The sequence below is a fragment of the Platalea leucorodia genome, assembly GCF_965183815.1.
Source record: "Platalea leucorodia genome assembly, chromosome: 5".
Classification (NCBI taxonomy): domain Eukaryota; kingdom Metazoa; phylum Chordata; class Aves; order Pelecaniformes; family Threskiornithidae; genus Platalea; species Platalea leucorodia.
In genome coordinates, this window is record NC_138827.1 from 19,325,892 (window position 1) to 19,342,124 (window position 16,233).

The following is a 16,233-nucleotide window of genomic DNA, read 5'->3' on the forward strand; positions in this document are numbered from 1 at the left end:
GAGAATCATGCTTCAGGCACAACCAACAGTCTGAAGAGTGAGGAGAGTTTGTACTAATGATGAGAATTTATGGAATTTGTTTTATGTGGAAATGCAATTGACTTTTTTTTTTTTTCCCCATCTTTCAGCTGGTCAGTATTGGTTCTTCCTATAACTATGGCAATGAAGATCAGGCTGAATTTCTGTGTGTTGTCTCAAAGGAATTGCATAACACTCCCTATGGCACAACCAGTGAACCCAGTGAAAAAGCAAAGGTAAGTTACTAGACGTTGGACTAAAGTAATGGTTTCAAATTGGGTGGGCTTCAGAAAGTTGTGCTAGGCCTACCTCTGTTCTGGACCATTAATTAATTGCCTTTTTTCCCCTCACTCATGACTAATAATGGTTCCCTGTCCATTGTATGAGAGATTGTAAATGGTACAGTCAGCATGCATTTGTTACGCCAAATGGGTTCTTTAAATGCAATACTCTGTACTGTTCCTGATACCTGTCCTGTTTTTTCGAGTAGTGGCAGGTATTTGCTGTTTACAGTTGAGAATCTATGTTTTGTTTCTTATGCATTTGAATGCTTCCTTATTCTGCTTCTGGTTCACTTGAAAACTGTTTTTCTTGCTTGAGTTCAGCTGAAGAAATCTTACTGTCAAGAATGGAGATTGTAATATGCTGTCTCTGAAAAACATAATCATGTGCAATATGCTATAAAATGAAGGTATTTGTTGGCTTTTCAGGTTTCTACCTAGTTCTCTTTACTTTCTGTAACCAGCTTTACAAAAAGATTGTAATGAGAACAATATCTTAGCATTTTACTCAGTTGTCTTTCAGAGTTTGTACGAGGGAAAATGTAAAAACACAACTGAATAGTAATAAGGCAGATCAGTTACGTATGTAAGTGTATTTTCTTCTATGCATATTGAACAGTTCTCATTGTATTGTTGCTTTGTATGAGGAGATGACTACAGACAAGCTGGATACTTCTGTAGTTGGTTTAAAAGCTTTTCGTTTAGTATATGTAGATGGGAAACAATTAGTAAAACATCAAAGGTTGCTTTTTCAAGAATCACCTTCAAAGAAATTAATTTTGAGATAATGCTAAGAATTGGTCTGGGTCTTCGCACTGAGGCCTCAAAGAGATAAAACTTCACTACTTTCTGTGCCATGTAATTTGGTTATGCAGCTACATGTGTGGAGACATTTTTTTAAATTGCACTATGAAAATACTCCAAGCTTTATGTTGGATTCTTAGTGAAATGATTAATTTATGCTCTTTTGTCATTGTTGAGATAAAACTTCCAAAGACTTGTAAGAGATTAATGTAGTCAAGGGTAAACAGTGAACCTGGGTAAGCCACGGCTCACTCTTTCCAGAACCCTAGTCGAGGTCTGCTTTTGCCAGGATGCTTCAGGAAAACTTTAAAAGTTGACAGGTTAAAGAGGTGTGTGGTAATAATTAAGCGCCGAGATATGTACCTGAAATAAAACGTGGAATTCTAGAACCTAATAAACATCTCCATAAGGAATGGTAGTACATCTTCAGGGAACTTCAGAACCTGCCAGAGTTACACTGCATCCTTAATGTAAAAGAAAATACGGATCAAATGAAACTATTAAACCCTAAATACAAAAGCTAGTTCAGAGTGCAGTAAAACTCTGTAAATACAGTAGCTCTGAGAGATGCTGAATCTTAGACTTCTCCATTGAAGTGCTTCTTGGTCACTGTTTCAGAGAAGAGAGCAGAGCATAATTTGACCGGGGTGATGAATAAGAATTACTGTTAATTTTGGTTGGAGATATAAACATTCTCTCCTTTTGTCCTAGAAGAGTTGAGCTGTTGCTAGCAATTAATGGCAATACTTTGAAGAATCATTTTTTATATATTGTGTTTCTAAAAGATAAATTACTTTTTGTATAGGTATATGTTGTGCCTGGGGGAAAAAAAAAAAGAAAATCCCCCAAATTTCTTCTTGGTTGAGAGGTTTCCAACAGCTGTGTTCAGGAATCTTGACTGGACCTTGGGAGCTGTTGTCTCAATAGTTCCCTCTTAGCCAGCGCTAATCCTCTGGTCTGCAATCTGTTCGTTAGTGTCTGAGTTGGTCTTCATGAAGTTCGTACAATTGAAATTCTGGTATCCAGTGATACATACAGAATAAGGTGTTCATGTACTGAGAATAATGTGTTCATGTACTGGGACTGAGTTTTAGAAGCCATGAGAAAGTCTTCCTATTACTTTTACGCAGGTTGGGTCAGAGAACACAAAAAACTGCCAGTACGTAGTTTTTATTGACAAGCATGTCAACTTTACTTAATAGTACTGGACTTTCAGAATAGGAAAAAGCATTTTCTGATAGCCCATCTAGTCAAGCTTCACCTTCATTCCTTCTTAGAGACTTCTTTTCTTGTGTCTTCTTTTTTTTGAAAACAAGTTTGCATAGTAAGTTGGTAGTTGACTTCTGTGTAACCTTCTAATACACCTAAGCGAAGGAAATTAACGGCACTTGGGACATTGACTTAAATGGTTCCAGTGGCTTTTACTGGTAGCTGTGGCACTACTGAAAGATAACCTGTATTCCCACAAGTATTCTTCTCTTTCGTACCACTTTGTTGACTTGTTGCTCTTGGGACAAATGAGCAAAGCTTGTTCAAAACATCTGTATCCAAAGTTAGATTCTCAAGTGCTATCCTTTCCCATCTGTGGCGAAGAGTACACAGAGTTAAGGCACCAGCTTTACAGTTTTATTTAAATTTTCTCTATACTTGTGGTCCCTATTGTTATGTTGCATGGCACTATTGGCTTCTATCTGCTGACTTTAGGACATTTGAAAAAGGAAGTTTTCACGAAATCTGTAACGTTCCTCCTTGAAATTGTTTGCTGTCATACTTTCTTACAAAGGGTGGGGGTGCCAGATAAAAGTAAATAAATGTCATTCCCAGATGCTTCAAGTGTAAGTGGACTGTACTTTCTTGCAGCTCTGGCTCACTTGCAATCTCTTCTTTTCCCTTCCTTTCTCTATACTCGCTGCATGCTGCATGCCACTCAGAGTGAGGATGAAGAAACGGATTACGATATGAATGACTCAGATTAAGTGTAAATGTCATGGTGAGCACTAGCTGCCCTAGGATTTTACCCAGCTGCTTTTCTGCCCCATCCAATTCCTACCCCCACTAGTGCTGTCCTTTGGCTAGTCCTGGTAGTGTGTGTGTTTGTGATTATAGTTGTGGCATGGTTAGCAAAGATAGAATTCCTGTTCTGGATGTTGCTTCTTTGACAGAATAATTAGTGTTGCTGTTATAAGCTGTATTGTGATTGGTTCCTTTAAAGCTTTGCTCAGGAGAAAAGTTCTTCATGTAGATTCTAGGGTCAGAATTGCTTTTCATTTTTATTTTCCGTGCACCAGCTTTTCTGTCAAATGTTTTGTTTTACCTGTAGAGGCATCTGATACAAACTTACAGTATACATTTTCAGTAAATGTCTGATTTTTGCAATAAATTAGCAAACTTGACTGAATTGCAACATAGTCAAAAGATTGCCTTCTCTGATAATTTTGAAACTAATAATTTTTTAATCAAGACCTGGCAAATACAAGTAAATAGTGTGATCTCGGTGCTACAGTTATACTTAGCACAGGAAACAACTCTCTTTGGGGAGGGATCAGGTCCTTTCCATTGTAGTTTGTCATCTTATTGAAGATCAAGGTACTTTAAAAGACACAAGTGGAAGAACACAGAAGTTGCATCGGAAAGAACAACTTCTGCAACCTTTTCCTAACATGTCTGCAAGCACTGCTCATATTTATTCTGCTATCCAATTTCTAGAAGATAACTTATCATTGAATGTTGAGTGATACAGTGTGTGGGTAGTCACTTGAGCCTGTATAAATTGAGGATATTTACCATTGCATGAGATTGAACTCCAGCTTCTCACCTTTACACCTGAACTTTTTAGCTGTAAAGCAGCCTTATACTTATCTCTGAAGTGTCACTTCCACATGGCTGAAGAAGAACCTACATCTTTTCTTAACTGATGCTAACAGAAACTACTGCTGAGGTAGAATAAGGTCTTTTGCCAAGGTCTTCAGGAATGGCTGCAAGGAGTGGATCAAATCTGGAGCTTTATTGAAAGAAAGAAACTGGCACTGTGCTGGAATTGAATGCAAGATTCTTAAGCTGCCCGAGAGACAAACAGTCCTTAAAATGCTATTCTATCTGCAGCAGATTTATTTTGAGTGGGAGGAAATAGTTCTCATGTTCTGCTTCCCTAAGAAGCAATCACACTCATGCCCCTAGGAGATGAGAGTTCATTCAGCATTGTTTAGAGTTCATAAGTCAACTTTGGGTCTGGTGCACCTGGAGGAAAAACAGAACAGAAACATGAAAAGAAAGAAAATTCTGAATACAGCAGACCTGCACCAGGGTCGGGACAGTCCCCAATATCAGTACAGACTGGGTGATGAATGGATTGAGAGCAGTGCTGCAGAGAAGCACTTGGAGATACTGGTGGGTGAAAAACTGGATATGAGCCAGCAATGTACACTTGCAGCCCAGAAAGCCAATTATCCAGGGCTGCATCAAAAGCAGCATGGCAGGTCGAGGGAAGTGATTCTCCCCCTCTACTCCACTCTCATGAGACCCCACCTGGAGCACTGCGTCCAGCTCTGGGGTTCCCAGTACGAGAAAGACATGGACCTGTTGGAGTGGGTCCAGAGGAGGCCCATGAAAATGATCAGAGAGAGGGAGGGCTGGAACACCTCTGCTGTGAAGAAAGGCTGAGAGAGTTGGGATTGTTTGGCCTGGAGAAGAGAAGGCTCTGGGGAGACCTTATAGCAGCCTTCCAATACTTAAAAGGGGCTTATAAGAAAGATGGAGAAAGACTTTTTAGCAGGGCCTATAGTGACAGGACGAGGGGCAATGTTTTTAAACTGAAAGAGGGTAGATTTAGATTGGATATAATGATGAAATTCTTTACTCTGAGGGTGGTGTAACACTGGAACAGGTTGCCCAGAGAAGCTGTGGAGGCCTCATCCCTGGAAGTGTTCATGGTTGAGTTGGGTTGTGTGGGGCTTTGGGCATCATTTCAAGCATTTCATGTAGTGAAAGATGTCCCTGCCCATGGCAGATGATCTTTAAAGGTCCCTTCCAACCCAAACCATTCGGTGATTCTGTGATCTAAAGTGTGTGGACAGAGGAGCATTATTAGTGAAGTGATCTGTTTAGCTAGTAGAGCATGTTCTCATACGAAAACTTCTTCTGTGCCTGGTTCTGCTCCAGACATACTCCTCAATCCTAGCTATTAGCGGTTTGGGAGAAGACCTGCCATAACTGTTTTCAAATTTTATTGACCGCTGTTAGTGTTGAGACATCTCTTGGCATTTTTGCCCAGTAAGCCACTAAAATTTTTAGGAATAGTCTTATTAAAGGGTTTTTCAGGAGAAAAAAAAAAGGAGGAATTTCAAACTGCAGAACGCTCATCCTTTCAGTATTTAGTAGGTAAGTACAATTTTGATAGAATTCCTGATAATTGAAATTCAATTTCCTCTTTGGACAAAGTCACTGCCCATGACTACAAAAGATCCTCTTTCACACGGTTTCTGAACAGGGGTGGATGGAACACCTCTGATGAGAGCTTGCTGATCAGAAATCATTTCTGCTTCAGTAAAGGTAGGGGTTACAGAAGTACCAAGCAAAGTGTGTTAAAATATTGTCTGAACTGATAGAATTTTCTGCTTTACGTTGGGTTTACTGGCTCAGTAACGTGTGTGAAGTTCAGTGTCCAGATCTGGCTTAGCTTTATCTTATTGTATGTGTTCCCGAAGCTACAGAAAATAGTTCTAAGTCTATTAATCTTAGAAGTATATTTATCTTCTAGGGAAAGAATAAACTCAAATGTTTCATTTTAAGTTGGAAGGATTCACAAAGTGAATGGATCCAATATTATTTTCTAACCGCACAGGTGCTTTTTTCAGCCATGTTTTTGTCTCTGTTGGAGATTGTTTCACTTACTGACTACATTTGCTGGGTCAGACTGTTACCCGCTATGGGGACATCTACTCCAGCACTTTTTTCTCAGCTGTGACCAACAGCAAATACTTGCGGAAAGAGTTTAAGTATGAAGCATTTATCAGATTAATTCCTGATATATTTCCCTACCTTCCAGTAAGCCTCAGTTTAGGAATTTTGGCTTCAAGCCTGCATTCAGATCATTGTATGAAAGCTACAATGAGACTGTGAAACCATGAGTAGGTATGAACGGCACTATCTTCTGTAAGTTTGTCTAATCCCTTTTGAATATATTATACTAGCAGTTGCTGAGCAATTTTCAGGGCCTGGCTTTTCCTCACAGAATTCACTTGTATCTTTCCTGCAGTTTCATATGAAATGCTTTTTGCTTAGTACACATAGTAAATTATCTTCATGAAATAAGCAATACTTGCATCTAAAATATACCCTAAAGCATGTCATGGCCCATGGGAAACATCTTTCTGTATTTTGGAAATTTATCAGAGTAGCTGCAGTGACATCTGGCTTCATAACGTCAAAATAATAATATTGAATTTGAAATGAAGAAGAACTTCGTATGCACAAAGCGAGATCCCGGTACTGCAGGAAGTGCAGTGAGCAAGTGATAAAGCGGATTTTTTTTTTTTTAAGCTAACACTGAACTGTCTCTGAACTGTCCCTGAGGCACACAAATGGGGACGAGTTCTTTATGAACTCCAGTCCTTAAGAAATCCCGTGGAGTTGTGCAAAGCAGGTGAGACCTTACTTGACTACAGTCACTATGAAAGACATATTAGGCTTGATGACTGATAGAGGCTGATAGGTTAAATTATCAACATTTTAACAATATTAAAAAGAAACCAAATACCTAGACTTTTCTTATTTAAAACCATACATGAAACTGCTGTGCTGTGCTAAGTGGTTGCCAGCCTTTATCCTACAAGCACAAAGATAGAAGTGTTTGTGTGTGCTGTCAGATTCTGTGGGTCCTCCGGGATGGAATGTGCTACTGAGTACTAGCATCAGGTGTTTGTCTTAATATCACGCTACACTGAAATCATCATAGAAGGAAATTCTACATTGAAGACAGCTATGCCATTGTCCAGGGATTGTGCCTTTGCTTTCTTTCAGCTTTTGAAATCAAGAGCCCTTCCCAGTACTAGGAGAACTGTCAAGAAGCACAAGAAAATGAAGTGTCATTAGAGATACTTTTACTTACAGATTAACATTGTTAAATACTTGTGCTCAGTACATTGGAAGCTTTGCTTAGTGCTTTGTTTGGGTACTGTCACGATTGGTTCTACAGTTTGCTTAAGGGGTTCCCTGCAGTACTATGCAGTCTGAGATCTGATCTCATGATTGCTGATTGCCATTCAGTTTAGAGTAGCAACATGAGAAATGTTGTTGCTTGGACAGTCAATCCTAAGGCTTGGATCCTTTCCTCACTGGAGGAGCCAAAGAGGATTGAAACAGGAAAGGAAAAAAATAGTCAAATTGGAAGTAGAAGAGGTGGTCTTCATGTTGTAAGATGCTATAGACAAGGATTTCTAGGTTTTTCAGGGGTAGATATTTTGTTTCCATTAGACTTCAGTCCCTATGTTTAATATATGCCTTTTAAAGAGAACATTAAGCAAACCAACTGTTTTTAGGAAAAATCCTTTTACTCACTACAATGGGAATCTCAGTTCCTTGGTAACAGTGGGAGAATCAAATTCCTTAGAGAGAATTTTTGAGAAATATATTCTTCTGCGTGAAGTTAGAGCCTGCGTTGCCTCTCAGCTGCCTGGCTTGGGTGTTTCAAAGGATAATGATGGACAAGATAATGCATGAAAAGTTCAATGTGTTATGTCCTGTGTCCACAGAAACAATTTTCATGTGGACAAGGATGCCTAAAAAACTTGTGAGATCTTGCATGAGCAAATAATATTAATGTAAAAATATTTTAAAACTGCCGTTAGGGTAGTACTTATTTTCATATAGCTGGTCAGTCCAGCTGATAAACTTTGTATGTCTGAACAGCATAGTAAAAGCCTGTGAAGAAATGTAGTTGGTTGACTTTAGTTCATGCAAAAGACCAAGGCTGGGTTTGTTTCAGATTTTAACTCAGTCTGTTGATTTAAATCTTGCCAGCTTGTACTCTTGGCGTTCGAGAACTTCTTGTGTCATCTCACCCAATGTGCCATTTGTGCACATTTTGAGTTGCGAGTTCATGTTTTCAGTACTAATTTACGGGACACAATTTGCAGCTGAAACTTCAGAGTGTTAAGGACATTTTACTGGAACAGGAAAAATGAAGATTAAATTCAATTTCTAATAAAGTAGCCAAGTTCATTTACCTAAGTATCTTCAGAATTAGAATGAGGAGAAATGGCTTACTTTTTACAACTACCAACCCTTAAACTTTCGTTATATTAATCATAGTTCCTAGCGGTGATTTACATTTGTTTTCATGAAGTTTGGTAGTAGACATTGCATGTATCAATCTGTCTTTTTTCAGCTTTAAAGCACAGACTTCAGGAATGTCCTTGAACCAGCTCCCTGACACTTTATCAGTTATTTGAAATAGTCGTCGTGTTGCTCTTTGACCTCTATGCTTTAGGAATGATCTTGAGTGAATTTTCATTTATAGAATTTTTGTTGGTTTGTTTCAGATTTTGCAAGAACGAGGTTCCAGGATGTGAAGACAGTATTGAACGGTGACAATTTTTTCTCTTTTATTCCAAGACGCAGTGAATTGTCACACTGAAGAGGCTCGGCTGCAAAAGAAAAAATCTGATTTAGACAATTTTCTGTTGATCTGGGTTCAACCATTTTTGCCTATAAGCTGGTGTCAACTGGCTGAAAGCATTGCAAGATTACATAATGGGAATAGATGGTGTGGGAGTGTGTGTTAAGTTTTGGTTGTAGTGCATGGTTGTACTCTCTTGTGGGCTGACTGACACTGGTCATTTGAAAAGAAATGACCATGCACTCATGTTTTCCTCTGAGACATGTAGCACTTAATGTCTGGTGCTGGATGACCCAATGTTGATCAGTTCGGAGACATTTTCCTACTAATCATTGTAAACATTTAAAGGACAATGTAATTGGTGCTACACACACACACACACACATTACAGCCCACAAATGCAAATATTTGGGCCTACATTGTTTCAGAATCAGTGGCAGCCCCAGCTGACTGTGTTATACTGCACATTCCTTATGGCTCTGTGACATACTCTATTATGTAATAACAGCCTAGGAGATCAACTGAAACTAGCACGTAAAAAGTTACACAACAGACAAAAGGTTTCTCTAAAGGAAGGGTGTATGTATTGACTGACTGGATTTATAGCATATTTTAATACCGAAAGGGAAGACTAAACTCAGAGAGAATGGCCTTCATCTGAGTTATTCTTGATGTTCCTTCTGTTAAAACAGTCTCCTCCTGCAAAAGTTATGCTCCAGTCTTAGCCAGATGTTTGGAAGGGGAATCAAAATTCACTTAAAATGAACAACTGAACATTCTGTTTCTTTTGAGATGTTTGTACTCATATGTGTGTTTGTGCTTTTATAAAATGCCTATAAGCATTGAACTCTGTGGATTATGGTAGAGATTTTTCAAGAGCTGGAGGTTGTACAGAAATATGGCTGGCTAGTCCTAAATCCCTGTCTCTATGACTGGGATTAAAATCAACCTTGAGTGTGAACACAAGCTCATCCAATTGAAAAACTTAATTATTGCAGACATTCAGGATACCTGTAATGATCTTTCTCTTTCTATACTGTTTCAACTATGCAGTTAAAGAACACTGTTTGAAGACATCTGGTACAGCTTTATTAGTTCGTCCTTGATGAAGGCTAATACACAAGACTGGAGCTTTTTAATACACTATGTTTTGAGCAAAAGCTTTAGCACATCTTTAAAACACATAATGAAATTGACAGTATAAAACTCAACTTCATTGACTTATGAAAGCAGTGGAAGGGAGTTTCAAAAAGCTACAAGATTGTTTTGAATTCTAAAGTTTTCGTTCTCAGTAACTTTAGAATTTATGCATATACTCTAGGTAATCCTTTACACAAAAGCCTGATTTTCAAACACCCAGGGTCTACTCTTTTTTTTTTTTTTTTTTTTTTTTAAAGGACTTATACTATACATTGATAGAAGTTTGGCAGAAACAATTTGTAAAAACCATTTCTACTAAGCAGGTTAAGCAATGGGCTAAATGTTTTGTCCATGCGTCTAATGCTTGAAAGGGTTTGTAATGCATTTTGCGACTTGGATGTGGTCTGCACAGGAAGCTGCTGGCCCCTCCACAACGACACATAAAATGTTTGTCTTTTTTTAAGATGTTAAAACTGAATTGAATTTACTAAAAATGTAATTGTGTAGGGGGAAATGTTTATACTTTTATACTTTTTTAGGCACCCATATTTTATCAGCTTAAATTTAGCACCCAAATTTCCCCTAAATAGTAACAGATTATCTTGTGTATCTGAAAATAAGCATAACAGTTGTCTGTGTTAACTGCATATTAAAACATTTCCTCTGCTGCAGTAGTCACTGTGTTTTTAAACAGTATGACTCCAGCGAATTCTCTGAGCTCCCTAGCTCATGGAATTGCAGCCAACCATGTTTCTTGTTGTTTTCTTGATGTGCTCTACAGAGTAATTTGGCATTGGCCTAAGTGGATTTTAATGCCTAAAATATCTGTTTTACAATGATCCTTTGGAATCAGCATTTCTGTTGTCTCTCTTATTTAACCCAAAAAAGATGGAATATTTTATTTCATAAAATGAAATTTTCAAGAATGACAGCAGCAAAGCATGAGTAACAAACTGAGCAAACAACAAATTTAGAATATGTAAAAGAGTGGGTTTTTCTAAGTATGTGTTTTTCACTGGAGCATTTTCAGTTTAAAAACATGCTTTTATGGTGAGATTACCTGCAATCTAGTTTACATTGTATCCCTGTTGTAGCAAATTTTGGGGAAATGAGTGGTTAATCATTTTGCACTTTGTTTCCAATACCTCACAAAGATTTTAAGAAAGAAAAAAAAAAAAAAAAAGAGAACTTTAATAGGCAGGTACCTTGTAAATTATTTTAAATATGCTGTTGTTTGAGATCACCTGAACTAACTACTTTCCTGTTCTTGCTAATGTCATTATTGCTTTAATTTTTGTGAACATTTGAGGCTTTCAGATAGATGGAAGTGCTACCGTATGCCTTTTTCAAGGCATTAAGAATTGATCCCTAAATAAGTTTGGTTTCTTTTTATTTGACTCTTGTAATTTCAAATAAAGTTAGCTACAGTAACAAGGTAATTGCATTAGAGTCCAATCTACATCACCAGGTTTTGCAAACGTTGCTTCGTCTCTTAAGATCTTGCAGGATGAGGTAATGTACTGATAGAGTTTAAACTGGAGTCCTTTATTTCTTTTCTGTCATTTGGAGAGTATTTACCTCAAGAGAACTGCCTATGACTCTGTAAAGCTGATGGGTTCACTAAGGGGCTGTAGTTGAAAAGCTATACTGCAAAGGCTTTTGACGTGAACTCTGGATTTACACAGCTCCTCTGTTCTTAAATCAAAACAGTATTCCAGGTTAGAATTTAAGATCCTGAGCACGAAGAGATCATAGCAGAAGGAAGTAAAGCAGGAAGGGAGAGATTCCAAAACATAACAGTTAATCAGGGTGACCTCTCATGAAAATGTAAATTCTGTGAAAGATTTAACTTTCTACCCTTTTGCTATATGAATATTCAGTGAAGTTGTTTGGTGTGTTGTCCGTGGAACAGGAGGTTACTTCAGCAGATGATTAGTGGATTTTCAGTGAAATTCTTTAAAGGCTTTTACATGACAAACTTCTTGCAAAACTTGTTTAAAAACAGAGAAGTTCAAATTTACCATAGCAATTTCTTGCTTTGAGTTAGGAAACAGATAGCATACTGTTGGCCTTAAGTTTCGTCAGAGGCTACTTTTCAGTATTGGAGGTGACATTTTTATATTAAATGCTTTTGACTTCTTCAAGCAGCAATTAAATGAAAGTTTATCAGCAACGAACAAGTCATTCTGAGGCCTCTCAGACATGAATGTCACCTGGTCCATAATAACTGGCTGAAAGTATAGTCTTGACTCAGCAGCTCCCACAGTAAATGTGAAATAATTTTTTTTTTTTTTTTTAAAAACAAAAGACAAAAGGTTACCTGGAATTTTCTCCTACTTACTGTGGGGTTTCCATGGATTACGGCTCATTGCAGTTTGTTATCCCACAGTAATTTAGTTGTGTGTCAAAGGCCTGATTGTATTTAGAAGCTTATATTGATTCTCTACTAAACTTTCAGTCCTCAGAATCATATACTCAGAAAATTTTGAAAATGTACTGTTTTTTTCAAACTCAGCTAGGTTTCTTGTAATGATAAAAGTTCCTTTCATCTTCCATTGTAGCATTAGTAAAAGATATTTCTAAGAAATTGAGCCCAATGTATCCATCCAACTTTTTTGTCTTCAGATTTTCTTTAGACAATAGCTGTGTAGCTCCATTTCTAGCAATGTGAATGCACAGTTATGATTGATTAGAAACAGGACTGTTTCCTGAAGATACCAAAATTGAATCAATCTCCTCTTTCTCTGAGAGAGGGTTTTTTCAGGAGAAAAATGAACACTTCTAGCAGATTAAACAAAAGAAAACTTGATTGCAGGCATGCTTAGGGAACAGGTCTGTTGAGTAGGATGATGGTGTTTTCAGAAGACTGCTTCTCAGAACAGAACACTGTATTCTGTGAACGTCTGTGGAGATTATTGAGAGTTGTCAGTCTCTTTTTGAGCAGTAGAGAGCTACCACCAGCAAATTAACACACATTAATTACAAATTACTATTTTTATTATTATTACTAAAATGATCTTGGAATGCAAAAATACAATAGTATCTGACTGAATGAAATTACCTAGAAACTGGATTATATTGTGTATTGTGCAGTCATTCAGGTATACTGGAATACATTCCTTGAGAAGTACTGAGAGAAAAGTGAAGCACTGGGCTTTTCATGGAGATCAAAGTCGAGTGAAAGAGAGTCTGGAGATGAAGCCTGAGATTTTGTTCACTTGAGATGTGATAAAATCCAAAAGTGTCATTCTCCTATTTTATTCTCTCTCTCACCACATCAAAAGCATCTTTCGAGTTTTTCAAATTAACTTCTTCAATCAGCCCTGAAAGGTGGGGCCCTTGAAAGGAGATGAGATTTTGTTATGCCTTTAACAGTACCTGTTAGCTCAGGACAGTAGGATTAAAACTTCCAGTGGTCATGGGAGAAGTGTCTCTTCTAAGACAACAATTTTGAAATACATTCAGTCTGAGGATGCTGCCTGTTACTTCGTTATAGTTTAGACTGCAGTTATCTCCAGCTTTAAGGACAATCTCAGGATCTTACCTGGGTTTGTGTGTAGAATTATTGATTCTTAAGATAGTATAAATATTCAGTTTTAAAAAAAACATGGAAGGCTCTCTGAACTCAGTGTCATATATCTTTTCTTTCTTTTGGCTCACAGCAATTGGGAGCTGTCTTTAAAGGCTTCTTACTGAACTGAGGCTTTAAAGGGCTAAATAGATCTTATTGTTCAGTTTGCCTACATGAGTGTCAGACAGAAGGAACTCTTTCCATTTTCAATGCAGAAATGCTAAGGGCTAAAATCCTTTCCAGGGCTAATTTGAAGTTCTGGAGACACATAATGTTAAAAAAGCAGCTAGTCTGTTTTTTCTTTCAACTCACGGACTCTAAAATAATTTTTACAAATGTCTGAACGAGTTATAGATATGTGTTCATATATGGCATGGAATTCCAGTATCCAGCTTGGTAAGGAATACACTAGAGAAGACAGTACACTTGCCCACCACTTTATTATTGCCTATGCTGAAATCTAACAACTTTTATGAACAGCGCTGGCAATAGAGAGACTTTGAGGAAGATTCTGCCCCAGGAAATTGTCGCTGAATATTTCATTGCAACTTAGCTGTCCTCTACTTTAGCAAGGTCTACCAAGGCATAAACTTCTCAAAAGTTTGGTGAATAGATACTGCTGCAAACATAGCTTTCTGGGCCCATCAAAGGGTTCTTTTTAGGATGCTGTGTGCTAGTAACTACTATAATGAGAGAAACTTTTTAGAACGTTATTTTGCTACTTTGGAGGTGGGTAGAAGGGGGGGAGGTTCTGCGACAGTGCACTCTCCTTGCCTTAGAAAGCTGAGCCTAAATTTTGATGTGACTTAACACCTGTTGAGATTTCCAGGCCTGGTCATCTGAAATGTAAGAGTTAATGTATTTATGTACATGATTCTTGCTCCTTTTGAAGATTTTCTAAAAGCTTATGCACAACTTTACTCAACCTGTCTACCTGGAACTGAAACAAGATCACCAAACTGAAGGGGTATCAAATGGCAACTATTTCCACCTGCTTCTGTCCTGAGCCTCATCTGAGCCTAGCTATGAAAAATCTATTTCCTATGGACTCTCCAGGCCCACCTACCCAATTCAACAGATGTTCTTTTTTTTCCCCTTTACCCCCAAACCACTGGTCTCAAAATTAGTTGTGCATCAGCTGTTTGTGTTAATACCCAAGTGGCCATACTTGCAACATGTTATTTCCTGGATAGTGGATTAACAATAACACTTTATTTTGTGCCAATTCATTATCTCTGAAGTGTTCTTACTGCAGCAAAGTTTGAGTTTTGATCTGGTTTTAATGCTTTTGCATTAGCCAAAACTCTTAGCACAGACATAGACAAGAAACTGAATCCAGGGAATTTCCCTGGATAGAAATCTGCTAGGGCTTCCCAAATCATTTGAAGATGGTTATGGTTAACCATCATTTTTAAAACAAGCATACAATTAAAATGTGTGGGTATTTTTTTAACCTCCTTTTCATAACACTAGCGTATTGTAAACTGCATGAAATAAACCTGTTTTTTCCCTTTTAAAGTCTGATGTCTTAAATCTTTCTTTTCTAAATCCGTTAATGTTGACATTAACAGTGTAATATCACTGATATTCCTAGTTTAGCACTTCAGATGAAAATGTAGTTGCATTTTTGCGCAGTGATTCAGAGGAGTAATACGTTTTCCTTTGTAAAGGAGAGGTATCCTCTTCTGCTGCCTCAAAGACTGTCACAAAAAAGTCATGTTTATTCAGATATATATCCACTGGGAAATTAAGGTATTTTCCTTTGCGTTTACTATGACTGTTGCTGATCATTGTAGTAGGAAATAGTCCCCTCTGGTATGGATATATAATCACACAAAAAAACATGTACCAAGTTTTAAGTCATCACTTTGCATACATTTTTGTTTCACGCAACTCACAAATCACCCTGCCTAACTTCACAGATTTATTTTAGAATCCAGTACTCTGTTTTTTAATATAAATGCTTCTTTTGTCTGAAAAATTAGTCTAACTGAAATTGACACTTTGTAATAAGGCTAACATATAATATAAGAAATGTAAATAAGAAGCCACTTAGTACATGTTCGCTGCAGAAGTTTTAAAGATGGAAATGGCTGAAGGAAGGAAATGATTAAGTACCAAGTACAGGTTGCTGAAATTATTCAGGTGGTTTGACACCTGTGCCCTCTGTAAGTATAGAAAAGTTCATAATTCAGTATTAGTATTGAGAAGACCACTGGACTGCTCTTATTTCCCAAGCTGCTAGTAAGAATTAAGTATGAGAAGCTAAGATCAGTGACCTCTAAAATCTTAGAGGCTATACAGTTACGTATGAAGTGAATTTCATCTTAACAGTTTAATCAGTTTTAAATGCAAAGCACACACTAATCTTTCCTTATATATCCAGCAACTTTAGTAAAATGATGTCATTTTACTAAATGGTTTCCCAGGTTTTAATTGCATTTGAATTTTACTAAAATAAGTCCCAAGTACAAACATTGCTCTAGTAGGATTTAACTGATCAACATGTGCATCTGTATTTTTATGGGACTTACCGAAAGTATTTGCACTTTACAGTCAACCTGCGCTACTTTCAATCCAAATTCCTACTGTATGTATCTGTAGCTTCAAGTGTCTTCACCAGTTAGCAAAAGTGAGAGCATAAAAGGGACAACTGTGTACCCTGAACCAGAAACCAGTTAATAAAGGGGACATAAATGAGTAAGTCATGACCATCGTGTTTGGATCTCTTACAACATTTAGAGTTTATTTGGAGCTAGCTTTCCTTTCAGTGGGAAGTTTCACTTCAGAAAGATGAAAATGAC

General features: G+C 37.5%; 1 protein-coding gene across 2 annotated transcripts in view; it reads left to right on the plus strand.

Annotated features, from left to right (window-relative positions):
- The window catches only part of PDPK1 (3-phosphoinositide dependent protein kinase 1), a 73,794-nt gene extending 58,869 nt beyond the window's left edge, over positions 1–14,925 (plus strand). For both annotated transcript variants that reach the window (XM_082313527.1, XM_082313526.1), the window contains 2 exons: positions 129–254; positions 8,642–14,925. In XM_082313527.1, the coding sequence (XP_082169653.1) occupies positions 129–254; positions 8,642–8,671 (156 nt within the window). In that variant the 3' untranslated portion in view covers positions 8,672–14,925. The remainder of the gene's footprint in view (positions 1–128; positions 255–8,641) is intronic.
- The last annotated feature ends 1,308 nt before the right edge of the window (positions 14,926–16,233 follow it).